Source organism: Lactuca sativa, chromosome 4, assembly GCF_002870075.4.
Source record: "Lactuca sativa cultivar Salinas chromosome 4, Lsat_Salinas_v11, whole genome shotgun sequence".
NCBI classification, from domain to species: Eukaryota; Viridiplantae; Streptophyta; class Magnoliopsida; order Asterales; family Asteraceae; genus Lactuca; species Lactuca sativa.
The window spans coordinates 94,801,994-94,818,558 of NC_056626.2; the positions used below are offsets into that span (position 1 = coordinate 94,801,994).

At 34.1% G+C, this 16,565-nt stretch overlaps 1 protein-coding gene across 3 annotated transcripts; it reads left to right on the top strand.

Annotated features, from left to right (window-relative positions):
• The first annotated feature begins 6,780 nt into the window (after positions 1 to 6,780).
• On the top strand, positions 6,781 to 10,189 carry LOC111897143 (uncharacterized). 3 transcript variants are annotated; one of them, XM_023893109.3, is made up of 5 exons: positions 6,781 to 7,074; positions 7,294 to 7,479; positions 8,059 to 8,167; positions 9,296 to 9,530; positions 9,640 to 10,189. In XM_023893109.3, exons 2-5 carry the CDS (start codon positions 7,300 to 7,302, stop codon positions 9,731 to 9,733), a joined length of 618 nt encoding a protein of 205 aa, XP_023748877.1. In that variant the 5' UTR covers positions 6,781 to 7,074; positions 7,294 to 7,299; the 3' UTR covers positions 9,734 to 10,189. The 3 variants fall into 3 exon arrangements, with proteins under 3 accessions (XP_023748877.1, XP_023748876.1, XP_052626340.1); XM_023893108.3 differs by having other exon boundaries at positions 6,782 to 7,074; positions 7,278 to 7,479; XM_052770380.1 differs by lacking the exon at positions 6,781 to 7,074 and adding an exon at positions 7,122 to 7,220.
• Positions 10,190 to 16,565: the final 6,376 nt, after the last annotated feature.

The window sequence follows — 16,565 nt, forward strand, 5'->3', positions numbered from 1 at the left end:
ATGATAATTGTATGTGAACTATAGGGTCATACACTAAAGATTAATAAAAAAAAATAAAGAAATAATATATTTATTGTGTATAAAATTATTACTTATCCTTAAAAAATAAGTAAATAAATGCTCTTTATTTGGTATTAATCAACGATATAATAAATAAATTTAAGTGCTTATGTATTATAAATTGAATAAAAGAGTTTAATAAAGAACAAATTACTAAAATCATCCTTGTGGTATGGGTAAAATTATATGTTTGGTCCCTAACTTTTATTTTGCTTTCGGACCATCCCCAATATTTCATTTTATTGCGTTTTCCATCCCTTGTAAAGATAAAAAGACTATATTACCCTTTTTATTTACTTTGTTCAGTTTTTATTATTTATTCATTATAAAAAATAATTAATAAGGTAATAGATATGTGGGTCCTACTCCAAACCCCACATCACACTCTAGCCGTCTGATAGTTTATTTTATTTACTTCCTTTTTATAGCTTATTTTAGTATTTTTTTTTTCACTCTTTTTATTAGTATTTCAATGTATATTCTTTATTTTCTTTATCATGGATCATGTCGGGTACTTTCTATTTTGCATGAGGTATTTTGCAGGGTTTTGGAGCTAGTTGCGGTTGTGGATTAGCTTGGAGACGAGCTTTATGGGTTTTCGAGGCATCATTGGGCTTTACGGATCCATCAAAGGAGAATTGGGATTAAAAAGTTGAAGACTTGGATGAAGTGGGCCTATGAATATGGGTCTTGGATTCTTATTTTATGCTTGGACTATCCATATTTAAAGCTTGAAGATGATTGGCCACATTTGAATCATGTAAGGTATGGAGGGGACCAATGGAATCTTGAGATGTGGGGTGGTGTAGTAGAGAAAAAGAGCGAATAACATTCCAACATCATTTGCGAGGGTGGAGTCTCAGTCATGCAAATATGCGAGGGTACCCGCATGACTGCACACTTTTGGGCATTTTGGTTTTTTTGCTTACCATTTACTTTGGGGGTTAGGTCTAATAGCTCACACTTCGATTTTCCACCACTAGAGAGCATTGGAGGTGATTTTTGGAGCTTGATACATATTCTTCTCTTCTTTCTAAGTAACTGTTAGTTTCTTGACGCAAAACACTTTTGTGATTGTTATTTTGTTGCCATGAGTGGCTAGTTTCTTTATTTTGGTTAATTTTGGCTAAAACCCTTGGATATTTGTGGGTTTTGAGGGATTCATGCTTAATTGTCATTTATCTTATGTTTATGATTCTAATTCATATTTCTTATGCTTGTTTAATACTTTGATCATGAGCTTGGTACTTGAATGAGCAATTGTTAGTTTATTTCTTTGGTTTAGCATTCAATCGTTGAATTTACTTAGAACAAGGGTTTCATGATGGTAGATCATCTCTAGCTTATGAATCATGACTCTTTTATGGATGTGTAAGCAGTGACATCCTCTAGGAATTAGGGATTCATTCATTCTTAAGGCTAATCAACTTTCTTGGGTTCAATTGCTTCAATTGAATCCTTGATTTTGATTAAGAAGGTGTGTTGTGGGTTTCCCCAACCTCCATACTACCTATGAGGAATCTTAGAATTGTTATAACCAATTCGGGATGAATGATAAGCTTCATATTGAATCCTAATGATAAACACACAAATGTTCATTGTGTTGAATTGCCTTGGTTGACCAATTCTCCATAATATTTGAGCATCTCACCATCTTGCCTAATTGCAAGATGTTTAGTTATTCAAGTCTTTTAGTTTTCAAGCAATCAAAACACCCCTCCCTTTTTTTAGTTTAATTGTAGTTAGTTAGTTTTATTACACTAGGTCTATTATATTGCATTGGTGATTGATTACAACCATTTCCCCGAGGATCGATACCCCTTTTTACCATTATATTACATTTTATTTACAAAAAAGGGTGTAATTAGCTTGGTGGACTTGACATCCCACCACCGTCTCACCCTTTTATCTCTCATATTATCTTTCACTCTTCCAATCTTCCATCTTTTAGTTGAAGAAGATATAAACCTTAGACCACCACCACCGGACAACCGCTGATCACCGTGCGAACCCACTCAACACCAAAGGAATCCCATCTACTCCACCTCTGTAACATTTCTCTTCCCTTCACTTCTCTTTACTTCGCCTCTCTAACTAGAAATCGCTACCTCCATCACCGGAAACCAATGTCGTTTCTATAGCCTGAGATCAGTTGTTCATCGCCGACCTAAAACCACCCAGATCTGTCTAACCCCTCACCGGTATGTTCACAATCCAAATTTGATTGAGAATCGATCTCTTTTGTAGGATTTGGTTTTAAGTTGTGGTTTAGTGCTAATTGCATGTTATGATTTTATATACATCTTTTAATTTTTATTCTTGTTTGATTTTGGTTTGTAAAGAAGGACGAGGGGTGGTAGTTGATGGTGGAACTGATGTGGCAGGTGGTAGTTGGTAGAGGTGAACGGAAGAGAATAGAGGTGAACTGAGGTGGATAGTGGATGGGAAATGAGAATGGAGGGGGGTGTTGTGGAATAGTTGGATCCATTTATCTATTAAGAATTTTAATTTTTTTTAATTAGTAAATAAAAAAATATCCAAAAACTAAAAAGAAAATACAAAGGGCAATATAGTATTTTTATTTATGTCATGGATGAAAACCACAACAAAATGAAACGTTAGGGATGGTTCGACTTCAAAATAAAAGTTAGGGACCAAACACATAATTTTCCACAAACCACGGGGAGGATTTCAGTAATTTGTTCTTTATAAAATTTATAAGCCAGTTAACTAATTAGACAATTAATTAATGGGTTAGCTAAGTGAGTTAATTGATTAAGGAGAGGTTTGAGATGCACATACAACAACTATTTAATATAAACGGGAAAATAATAGGCTATACTGAAAATAAGTGAGACATAGTTAAGAACATAGTCATCCTCCTTCTCATCAATCAGTTCTATATTTCTCTCGCTGTCTCCTTCTGTTTATTGTTATTTTTCTGCATCATAAACGGACACATACAATCAAGTTTATAAAAATTAAACCATGTATAGTTGTAATAGTTGATTTATTGTGTAGTAATTAGATCATTGTTGAAGGACATGAACTTATAAAATCAATCTTTCTTTCTCATTGCTTTGTTTCACAACTGTTTGGAATCAAACAATACCAACATAGATATGCATTTGAGAACACATGTTTTATGGATTTGTCAATAGAATTAACTCTATTAGATATGATGCCCATGTTCTCAATATCTCAAATGCTCTTCTTTAGCTTTGATAAAAACCAAACATGTAAGTCTCTTCTCTGTTTCGCCAATCAACTATATTGGCAAGATGCAAGATTTTGCTTGTTTTTCTTCATGAAAACGGCTAAGAACATGGTTCCCGAGTATTTTCTTTTAAATGGAGTACTCTTTGTTATGATCACCAACCACAAGCAATTTAGAAACATCCAAATCTAGTAATCTATATATTATTAGATAATCGATGACAACAGTTAAATAAATAAAAATGCAAATTAATATCATATTAAAATAAATCTTATTAGGCAACTGATGATCGTAAATAAGCACTCAAGCCGATCATAATATTCTATCTTATTGTTGGTTATTGTTCCACAGGCCCGTCTCAGAGGGTGGGCGATAGGGGCCACCATCCAGGGCCCATCTTTTAAGGGGCCCTAAATATTTATAGGATTTGCTATAATATATATGAATTATTTATGGATCATATAAGTATAAAACATTCTTAACGTATTAATCCCAACAAAACTCCATTCAAACTCCATATTAGCAGCCCAAATGTAGAAACTGGCCCAACAAAACTTAGAAGCGGGAGACCTAAGCGTCGATTTGAGAATAAAAAAGATATGGAAAAATGAAATGTCATCTGGTGTGACTCGCCTCGCGAGACAAGCATGCATTTGATTTAAAAGTTACCTAATCACGACTTATTAATCCTCTATTACTGAATCGTCCATTCCTACTGTATACTATACCAAATCACGACTGAATTCTGCTTCGACTCAATTCTGCTTCAATTCTTCAAAGCCGTCTGAAATCACGACTCTATAACTCTATTGCAAGGATAATACACGATTGTGAGTCCAATTTCATTAGGTAATACTAAATTTCTTTCAATCTTTGTTTGTTTGGTAGTTGCTCACTGATTGTAAATGTAAAAGTTTTTTATGTTTTTCTGTTTGCAACCCATTCTTTGTCACTTTGTGATTCAAAAATCTGATTTTAGGCATTTCTACTACTCCTAAGCAATCTACAAGTTTGAATATCTAATTTCATTAAGGTGAGTCAGGTTTTTTGTTTATTATAGTTTTGAAGGTATTGCTGTTTTTTTATTCAAGTTGCTGAAATTTTTTTATTTTTGTTTGTCTGCAACCCAAATTTTATTATACAACTGATTTCTGGTCACACTGATAATCAAATTTTATTGAGGTAAAGTTTTTGCTTTCTGTTTGCTTTCAAATTACAAATAACAATCTATTTTTTTTTGTTAATCTTTCATCAAAATTCTGATTTATTTTGTTTGTAGATTCAAGCCTTCAACAGAAAAGCACCATCAGGATTCAACCATAAAACATCATCAAAGTTTTTTATTTTCAAGTGTATTCTTTCCTTACTTGTCACTATAATGTTTCCTAAAAAAACACTTATCAAGAGCTGAAGAATCTAAACTCAAACAAACAGGGTCTTTAGATAAGTTTATTAAACTGAAACCAGTCGGTTCTTCTAGTGTGTCAAATGAATGTGATGATACTAATGTATAATGTGTCAAATGAACGTGATGATACTAAAAGATGGAAAGTATTATTAGATAAAGTTATAACTTTAACTATAAAGTATTCTCTAATACTCGTTAGGAAAGTAAAATTAAAAGTGTCAAAGCTATTAGATTTTAGGCTCCTCAAATACGATTAGCTTTGTTAGAATTGGCTAAACCATGTGATGACCTAAAATCAAAAAGTGAAGCCAAAAGTTTAGTTAAAGCTATTAAGAGTTTTGAATTTTCACTTAGTATGGTTATTTGGTATGAATTTTTTTTGCTATTAATATGGTAAGTAAAAAATTGCTATCTAAATCTATTTTTATTGATGATACTATTAACCAGTTACAAAATGTAATGACATTTTTTTATGAAATTTAGAAATGAAGGGTTTGCTTCAAGCATAAATATTGCTAAAAAAAATTGCTTTAGAAATAGGTGTTGAACCTACATTTCCATTTAGGCGTAATGTCATTAGAAAGAAACAATTCGATGAAAGTGATATGGAAGAATAAGAAATACAATAATCGGAAGAGTATTTTAAGGTTCATTACTTTTATGTTGTTGTGGATGTTGCAATTGTTTCATTAAATATTAAATTTGAACAATTAAAGTATTTTGAAAGTATATTTGGATTTTTATATGATTCAAAGATTTTAAATTCATTAAATGAAAATAAGCTTAAAGATTGTTGTATAAAGTTTGCAAATATTTTTTCTAATGACATTTTTCTGATATCAAATGATCTTTTTACCGAATTAAATTTTTTACAAAAGATTCTTCTAAATTATATTAAATCTGCAGTTGAAATTTTAAAATTTATTAAAGCTAAGGATTGTTACCCAAGTGTTTTTATTGCATATTGAATTCTATTAACTATTCATATTCATGTTTCATATACATAGATGAGTTTTTCAAAGTTGAAAGTATTGAAGAATTATTTAAGGTCGTCGATGTCACAAGAAATGTTGAACGACTTGACACTTCTATGTATAGAGAAGGACATGCTCAGCAAGATCGATCTTGAAGATATTATTAATGATTTTGCATCTCAAAAAGCTGGGAGTATTTTTCTTTAAATTTTTAGATTTTTGTAACAGAAAATGTTATATTTAGATGCTAGTACAAGTAATTTTTTTTTTCAAATAGTGAGTTCTTATAAAATTGTTGATGAAATTTATGCATTATAAGGGTCTTTTTTTCCTTCTCGCCTTGGACCCAAATTATGTTTAGAGCAGTCCTCTTGTTCTTGAATTCGCTATTTCCAAATTGTAAGAATATACAGTATGGAAAACCTTACTCATTAATAACAAAAAAGTTGTGTATGGGTGGTGTTTGAAATAAATTTGTTAAAACTTTAACATGGAAAAGCTACAAATACAAAATTGAAGGGTGTTTGTTTTATCTTTTAAAACATCTTTTAACTTTTAGGTAAAAATAAAAAGCTAAAAGATGTTTGGTAAAAACAACAGAACTTGTAAAAATTATTTTTGGATATAAGAAAAATGAACTTTTTCGAAAAGTCAGATAAACCTGACTTTTTGTAACTTTTCCTAAAATGATTTTTGCCCTCTCAAAAACTAAGTCAAACACCCCTTAATATGTCCAAAATTATATACGATATCCGACATGAATAAAGTCGGAAGCTATGGATCACGGAGTATCACGTCTCGCAAAGCAAGTTTGAGATAAAATATAATGAGATGTATAACTATTCAGAAATATAATATTTGAGAATGCTTAAATAGAATTTATTTAATCCTAAAAATGATATGTATACCTTTAAATTCCAAACACTAGTAATTTTTATGATTATACCCTTAAATTTAACCCGTATATGTATACCTTTTATCCTTAAAAATGATATGCGGTGTTTGTTATATTTCTTCTTTAAGAAACGAATTTACAAAGGAAAAAAAAAAAAAACAAAATGAAGAAAAGGTCAAGTTTTTTTGTTATTTTCTCCATCAAACCAGCCCCAATATTTGATTGAACCGACCCATTATTGTAAAGTTTTAGAAACAAATTAAATTGTTTCCAAAACCCATCATGACGTGTTGAACCCTTTCTTTAAAAACCTTGTTTTCTGTGAACAACCCTTCTCTTTCACCTTTCCGTCACCACTTCCTACTTCATTCCCTCTCCCAACATTCTTCAGCTCCCATCATCATCAGCTTATCCCCCACCTGAACTTTATCAACGAAATCGGTAGAACATCGGCACGAGGGTGACAGTTCTTCTCGTTAAATACGCAACCGAAACCTAATAAAAGAAAGTCGGGAAGAAGGTAAATAACAAAATTATGATTTTATAATATCATAACTCCTGGTGTTTTTTGGTTTTCATATACTGTATTTGCCATTGTAAAACGAAAGTGCTTGCCAAATTTGATACAAAGATCTGATCGCTGACTATTTCTTTGATTAAATCAATGTTAGTTAATAATCTTTATATAGTTTTTGTTGAATCACATTTCTTTTGTGTATTTAGTTATTTTGAGTTGCAGGGATTGATGGGTTTGGCGAATTTAAGCTCATGCAAAGAGCGTTATGAAGAAATACAAGAAAAGAGTAACCAGAAAAGTTCAGAGTCGGATCAGATTTTGGACATGAAGTCTGATAGCTTCACAGTTGATATGGAACCTCTCTCTCATCATAGCAACAAAGATCTCACCCATAGTTCAAGAATTAACGTAAGTTAATTGCTAATGATTGTGCTTTGAGTGTTAAATGTATTACATTTTATATTAAAGATTTATACAAATTGTTGTTGACAAATTTGGATGGGGGTGATATTAAGTTATCATCATTTTCACTTTGATACTTGTGCAATCAAGTTAGGCCTTTCTCCTAATGAAGGTTTACACTTTCCGTGAACGTTAGCGGAAAAGATATTGCTTTATTAGTAATCATCATATAAAAACTCAATAACTTGGACGCATAATTAACATGAGCCTTAATTTGTCCTTCAAGAATTTTCCTTTACCTCTTTTTTTCCTACTATGAATCATGGAAATAATATCATTTAATTGAGAAAACCGAACCTCTTGAGTAAACAATCAAATAAGTTGATTATTGTGAAGATACATCAGAAATATAGGTATTTTCTTTGTTCAAAATTCAAAGTCCACTTGACTCTCTTTATCACAAATGAACCCTTCCTTTACGTTGAATAAGTTATAGTATTAAATTGTGAAAGTAGAAATCACGTTAAAATATTTTTTTGTTTATATATTCACTTATCCCTTCCTCAAAATTTTGATACTTTGTAGATGGATAGGAGTCTATCAAGAAAAGGGTCGCAAGTAAGGGCTGAGAAGAAGATGAATTCGAATTCTCTAGTGAATGATAGCAATGGAGATACTATTCCCACACCTAAAGGTCACATCCTCTTATTTGCTTAATTATATTTTTTAAATCTATTTCATGCTTTTGCGTTCATACCTTTTAATTTGCTATAAATACAAGAAGGCCAAAATTTTGTTTTGCTGCTTAATTCGTATTCCTAAATTTTAAAAACAAATTGTGACCATAAATTATGTGAGGTTATCCATAGTAATTATCGTTGCCGAATATATGCGAATATATGTTTGACAATTTAGGCTATATGGCACACCTAATGGTCCCCGCTCGATATATACAACAATCAACATGATATATGTAAACATCACTTTGTGGACAAGGAAAGAAAGACAATCTGTAGCTTTGTAGCCCGAGATTTCTTATAGATTCTCACATAATTAACACGATGGGAACTATGAGAGCTAAAGGTAGACGTGTTCATGAACTTGAATTTAAAGGTAAAGAACACACAAAGTTGGAATACAAGATCAATCATGAACTTGCAATGAAAAAGAAACGCACAATAACAATATCATATTGCTTTGGGTTTAACTTTTAAATGTTGTTCACAATTGATGGATATAAGTATATAACTGAATTTATTTCGATGGAGTCTTAAAAGACTATATATGTCGTTACAGATAAGTATGATTTCAAAAGTGTAACATATATAAATAAAAGAGTAAATTACACAAATGGTCCCTATGGTTTGAGGTAATTTGCACGTTTGGTCCTTAACTTATATTTTTAACTCAGAAGGTCCCTACTATTTGCTTTTGTTACATGTTAGGTCCCTACAGTTTGTTTTTGTTACGCGTTTGGTCCATGTCTTACCTAAAAAGACAATTATTTAAATAGGGAAACTTGGCGGAATAGATAAGGTAAGGTGAGAGGGTGGGGTTGGGGGTGTGTTTATTTAAATAAATTAAAAAAACAAATCAAAGGCAAAATAGTCTTTTTAGTTAAGACAAGGACCAAACACGTAACAAAAACAAACAGTAGGGTCCTTCCGAGTTAAAAAAGTAAGTTAGGGACCAAACGTGCAAATTACACTAAACCATAGGGACCATTCGCATAATTTACTCTAAATAAAAAGTGGTGGATACTAGAGAATGTCATTACTTTTTGTTTCTAGCGTTGATGAATTTTTTTATGTGCATTAAACAGCTGCATTGATGGCGGGTACCATGCCAGAAAAGTTGATGTTAGTGAAACCGAACACTGATCATATCCTCGACCCACAACTACACCATCAAATCACCATCATGACCAGTGGCAACACCACCACAACCAAAGCTGCCGGAGCACCACTCAAAAGCAGTCTTTTTGGGAAGAAATCAAGCAGTTTTAAGCTTTCCTCCATTATCAATCCAAGAAGAATCCTCTTCTTCTTTGCCACCTTGTAAGCATAATATATTAAGTTCCCATTTTGCTAAATACAACAAACTTTCCATTGTAATGGCCTCACAAAGTGGGAATCTAAAATTTCTGTCAATCATTTTCTTCGACAGGTCAAGCATGGGAACCATCCTATTGATATGTCTCACGCTCTCCATGGCTAAGTACAATGAAGATGACAACTCGCACGCAGCAAACCAAACATAGTATCCATAGTGTTTATGAGTGGTGGATTTTTTTTTTCTTTTTTTGTGACTTTGCTGCTTTGTTTATAGAAAAGAAGAAGACAAGGATGAAGAGCACTACGACAAAGATTTGGAATCTTCTTATTAAATTAGGAGTGATGATGAATGGTGGAAGAGATCAAGTAAAAAGCGATAACAATGACATATTGACATGGGTCTGCATGCCTTTTGTTTGGTGCTAAAAAGTGTAGTCTTTTTTTTCCTCCATACCATTGTGTATATCCATTTCTGCTTTTTGAATTTGCAGTTTAATTCAAATAGTTCTTCCATGTGAGTTGGGATCGATCAGTTCATGGTATATATTTAAAGAAGTTGAAAAAATGAAATTAAATGAAATGAAAAGACTCATACCCGGATTTTGTATCTTGATCAGACCAAGAAACGGAAATTTGATCCACAAAAAAAATCTTATTTGTTATGTGAATGTGCATTATTGCCACTACCGAGACATAGCAATAGAGTCATATTCTTAAAAGGTGGGGTAGATTCTGCAACATAAATATGTTGGAAATAATAGAATTATATACAAATACAATTTAATGTAAATTTGTTGAATGCAGTGAAAAAATATAATAAAAAATTTATTTCTATAGCCTAGATCAACTTTATTATAAATAACACAATCAACATGTGTGACATATGAACATCCAAGGTTTGAAGAACCATCATAATCTTGCTGATGCTCATCCACATAGAAAACTTGTTCTTGTCAAATGGAGGACATGTGATCACAGAAGTAAACAATCAACAGTCAACAGAATAACAAATATATAACAAAAGGAATTCTAATCAAATATAAATACAAGTAATTCATAAAAAAAAAACATACTTGAATGATGATTACATACAAAATTACAGTCCAAAAACAGTGTCCTAAGATAAAAAAAAATTTAGTATATGGATATGCCTTGAGGACACAACAATAATCCAAGAAGTGATCTTGAATCTGTCGAAAATTTCTATGTTCCCTTTATCGCTAGAAAAACAAATTTACAAGAGTTTTTATGGTGTGATGTGATTTTTGTAACAATTCACAAATGACTGAAAACAAATATTTATAGGCTTTGATTATGACAGTTGGTAACTATAAAAAATCAAAAATAACTGCCACAATACTTGTTAATTCAGTAATTACGAGATTAATAAAAATGAAAATTAATTTTTAATTAAAAAATATTTAATTAATCAGAAAGACCCCAAGATGCCCAAGGCCCATATTTGGACCATTAAATATTCTCTTGATATTAACCTAATTTGAATCAAATTAGGCTAGTCCAACACTACAACCCAAACTCATCCATCTTAGCCCAATGTTTTATCCATATTGATAAACTAATGAGGCGTAGACTTATAGGGATGAGTTTTTTCTTTCATGCTTTCAATGTGGGACAAGTCCCACAATGCAACTTATTAAACAAAGTTCTAACAATACCCACATTTTTTATTCAAACTCCAAAAATACCCCACATTTGAATAGAAAATAAGAGAACTTTGATATTCAAATACGGGAAGTAAGATATGACTTGTATATGAATAGGAGTTGTAAAACTTGAACCTTTCATAGTGAGTACTACTTGGATCTACTTTGTGGGTAGTGAACTAGAGTCTTGAACTAACCACTTTTTATAGTAGAAACAGAGACAAGAAGTATCACAAATATCATATCTAAGCATAGATGCTTTCTTACTGTTGTGTTCATTTCGGTCGTGAACAATCCTTTCTTTATGAGACTTTTAGAGAGATTATCTGTACCAGCTCCCAAATATGCGACCTCAACATTATTAAGAATAAATACCCATCCTTATATCTTCAACGGAAAACACAAAATAAATATGATAGAGTGAGCATACCTTTTTAATACTGATACTTTGAGTCTTCTCGAACTAGTTGTCCTATTGAACCTATACCATGGGATCTCTAATGTTGCTAGGTTAGGTTTCCGCCAGGTGGTGTCTCATTTTGTTGGCTTTAAGCCCGTTCCCCTCGATGTGAAGATAACATACTCTCTACTAAGGCCTTTTGTCAAAGGATCAACTATATTTTCCTTTGACTTTGTGTAACTAATGGAAATGATTCCATTCTTCAGCAAGTCTCTTACTGAAATGTTTTCGCTCCTAATGTGTCTCGACTTGCCATTGTATATTTGACTTTGTGTTCTAGTGGGAGCAACCATGCTATCATAATCTACACCAATGGCAGTAATAGGTTTAGGCCACACATGAATACCTTCTATGGAGATTTTAAGCCATTCAGCTTCTTCAGTAGCTTTGTCTAAAGCAACAAACTCAACTTCCATTGTAGAATGAGTATTCACATTTTTCTTAGAGGATTTCCAAAATATAGCAGCTCTCTGGATTTTGCTTTAGAAGTATTGGAAATCCAATTGCATCATAATATCCTTTAAGAACAAGAAGATACCTCATGTAATGCAATCCATAATTCATTATATGCTTTAAATACTTAATCACTCTCACTAATGCATACCAATGATCTATCCCAAGATTATAGGAGTAACAACTCAATCTACTTACGTTATATTTTATGGGTTTTATGTGTTACAAAAAAATTCTTATTTTAGCATAAAAACATAAATCCTTAGTTTAGATACACCCTAAAGGATCTATGTTCTCGCTATGATTTGCAAAACAACTATTGAATATCAAGAACCCTGAAAGTATGTTGCTATTTTTTAAATTAGTAAAGGGTTATAAGAAAATTTATACCTTAGTTTATTATAGCAAATAAACTAGTAATCCTTCTTCGTTGGTCTTCAAAAAGCAAGCACCATAAGTGTCGTGCCTCTAATGGCTCACACCCAAACCCTAGCAAATTGGAGGATAAAAAAGAGAGATGATGAGGAAGGGATTTTTTTGAAATTCTCTTTGGAATGAGGTTAATTTAGAAAATCATAACCTAATGGGGTTTATATAGGTGATAGGGAGGCTAAGGATAATATAATTTCCTTTTAGATAACCCTAATCATTTTGCTTTCCTTCCAAAGCATCCAAGTTCCTTCAGAGCTCAAGAAAAGCTCGAGAAACCCTCTAAAACTCCTCTAGAATCGCCCCCTATAGGAGGTTCTAGAATTGGTGAATGTTTAACTTTTGAACACTGTCACCTTTAGTCCTTCCACTTTTAATTAATCTAATTAATCCCAAAGTTATTTCTAATTAATTTCTTATTAATTTTTAATTAAACAATACTAATTCTAATCAATATATTATTCTTAGAATATAATAATAAATCATTTATTTTGATTTCTAATTAATTTATCAACCATACAATAAATTAATAAATCAGTCTCTCTCTCCAAAAAGCAATCCATTCAATTAATAGGGTTGAGGGCAACCTAATATGACTTTGCTAATAATTCAAGATTATATTAATTTAGTTATTGGCTTAGACACCTAATCGAGCAGTCTCCTACTTGGATAAGTCTAAAAATTAGACTTTTTAAATAAATAAATGAATTGACTAAATAACAAAACTCTTTTTGTAAAGAATTAAATTACTGGTATAACTTCTAAATTAAACAACAAAGGGTGCTTTCCAAAGCAACTGTCGAACTCTGATCCGATCAGAGTTGTTATCCTTTAGATAAGTGATCAAATATTTATCCGTTCTTCTAGATATCATATGGACATGAGACATGGATTGAAATCAATCTCATTGTCCAAAATTTTGTTTCTCGTTTTTCAGATTTATGAAGACTGAATTCAGACTACTAACTGAACACATCAATTCAGTATGGGCTTGGCCAAGGACTTCAGATGTCAACATCAGATCATCGAGGGACCCAAAGATATCGCTTTTCCCGTTAAGGAAAAAGAAACAAATAAATTTTGACTCATATGCTTGTATCTTTTACTCACCAAATCTTGCATGACACTACGCTTTATAATGTCACATTAATTATGTGTTTACATAACACCAATGCACGACCGACTTGTAAATTACAACTCATATATCTCCATTTTAGTTTGGTTGTGGACTTAAGGCCACCCATTATGTCGACAGTCTATTCAATCTTAATTACATACAACTTGTATACACCAAGTGAATTTAGAAGGACATGGTATGGAATACACTATACAAATTCACTACAAGTGTTGCTATAAACGAAATTGGTGATTATTTACTTATATTAGTAGACTGTTATTGTAAATCACTTATGTAACGACGTAAATTTCAAAACAATTTTTCATATTTTAAAAACACACTTTCATTCATAATTGTTATAAAAATTTCATTGTATCAACAATCCATAACATCACATCCCAATATCATAATATCTAAAACTCCTCATGTGTGTACTGATCAAGCCGGCACCTTCCCGCGATCCTCACTGGTACCTGAAACACATAACACAACACTGTAAGCATAAATGCTTTATCGGTTCCCCAAAATACCACATACAACACATATGTGTTTCTAGGACGTAACTCTGTGGGACCTTCCGGTCCAAGTGTCTCAGGGGACTTCCGTCCCGAATCCCGGTAAACCTTCCGGTCCTACCCGTATCGACCTTCTGGTCTGTATCCTCCTTACCTTCCGGTCCATATCATCTTGACCTTCCGGTCCTGATCATACATAGCATACATAACACATACATATCACATATCAGCATGTAGCACATATATCTTATAGTATATAAGACCTTCCGGTCACACATAAATACCCTTCCAGGTACAGTAAAGTGAGAAGACTCACCTCGGGTATCTCGGATAGTCTCGCACTCGAACATACTGGCCAAGCCCCCGCCTAAACACATAACAATACTCTCAAATAAATAATGGCTCTCAAAGGCTAGATTAAATCCACTCTACAATTTCCATAGAAGGGTAAAAGACCATTTTACCCCTCCCTGACCCAAAAATCCAAAGGTTTACCAAAACCCTAAAAGTCAACGTAAGTCAACAGGAGGCAGTGCGCGGCGCGTACCTTCTCTATACGCGGGGCGTACGCCGGCGAACCACAATCGGGGTCTCAACCCCTTACATTGCGCGTACTGAGAGTTACGCCCAACGTAAGTCTCAGTTTCAGTCTTTCCTTGGATTATGGTCTTAAACAGTTAAGACACTCCTTCGACTTCCAGATCTGACTTTCCCTAAGCCTCTTATCCCATAAATTCGGAACCTTTAAGCCTTTGCATGGTTGTAAAGGTCCCTACACCCTCTAATACCTTTCCTTTTTCCTCAAAAGGTCTAGATCTCATGCATGGCTCAATATTTATGTCCAAGATTGCATTTTTATGAACATACAACTCTTATAGTCCTAAAATATGATAGATCTAGGCCAATGGAGACCATTTGCTCATAAAGTCTCCATCTTGGGACCAAAAACCCTAGAAATTGATCCAAGAAGCACACAACACAAAAGACAAGACAAGTTTTGAGCTTTTTACCTCAGGAAGAAGCTCTCTGAAAAGCTCGGATCTACTCTTGCCCACAAAATTCTAGCTTCCAAAATGGCCTCTTCTTCTTTTCCACCACCTTGAAATGACACGTTGAAGCTTAGAACACCACCACACTATCTAGAAACGAAGGAGGACTCTCTATTAAGGTTTCACTCTCTGGAATGGTGGATGAGGTCAAGGCCATAGCATTCCTTTTACAGTGCACAAGCCCCAGATTAGGGTTTTCATCTGGGCTCGCTACGCCCAACGTAACTCTGGGTACGCCCAGCGTACCCAGGCAAGTCCGCGTCCTAAATCAGCGCGCGAGTACGCGCAGCGTACTCCTCAGTACGCCAGCGTACTCACTAGCCTAACATTTTACTTAAGGGACTCAACTTGACAACTTGGGAAAATGAGAAGGATTAAATAGCTTTAGCTGAATTTCGGGATGTTACAATTCTCTCCCACTAGAACCAGACTTCGCCCTTAAAGTCTCATGCCGAAAACAACTCTGGATGCTGTTCCCGCATCTCCGACTCCGATTCCCAAGTCAGCTCGGACCCCCTCTGGTTCCCTGCCACTGGACCTAAACCAGGGGCACCACCTTGTTACTCAGAACCTTGATCTTCCGATCCAAGATTGCGATCGGCGTATCAACATAATTCAGACTCGCATCCACCTGGATATCCTCCAACGGTACCACTGCCGACTCGTTGGCTATACACTTCCTCAGCTGAGACACGTGGAAGGTATCATGAATTTGGCTCAACTCCACAGGTAGTTCCAAACGATATGCTACTTTGCCCACCCTCGTGATCACCCTAAACGACCCACTATATCGGGGTCCCATCTTGCCCCTCTTCCTGAATCGAATCACTCCTTTCCAAGGAGACACTTTCAGGAATACAAAATCCCCGACCTAAAACTCGAGCTCGGATCGTCGCCTATCCGCATAACTTTTTTGGCGACTCTGAGCTGTTAACAACCTCTGCTTGACCTGTTGTATCTACTCTATTGTCTGAAGCACTATCTTAGTGCTGCCATTACTTGCTGCCCTACCTCTCCCCAACAGATGAAAGTCCGACACGTCCACCCATACAACAACTCAAAGGGAGGCATACCAATGCTCGAATGGTGGCTGTTGTTATAAGAAAACTCAGCCAATGGCAGATACGTGTCCCAACTCCCTCCGAAGTCCAACACATATGCCCGAAACATGTCTTCGAGCGTCTGAATCGTCCACTCACTCTTTCTGTCCGTCTGTGGGTGGTAAGCGGTACTGAAATGCAGCCTCGTGCCCAACTCCTCGTGGAACTTCTTCCAGAACCTGGAAGTAAAACGCACATCCCGGTCTGATACAATCGAGATCGGCACTCCATGCCGCGATACCACCTCCCTC

Bases quoted from the DNA above. Each gene is read 5' to 3' on its own strand.
- LOC111897143 (XM_023893109.3), top strand. From the start codon at position 7,300: ATGGGTTTGGCGAATTTAAGCTCATGCAAAGAGCGTTATGAAGAAATA. The intron at 8,168-9,295 runs GTCACATCCTCT...TGCATTAAACAG, and splicing joins TACTATTCCCACACCTAAAG to CTGCATTGATGGCGGGTACC. The intron at 9,531-9,639 runs GTAAGCATAATA...TTTCTTCGACAG, and splicing joins CTCTTCTTCTTTGCCACCTT to GTCAAGCATGGGAACCATCC.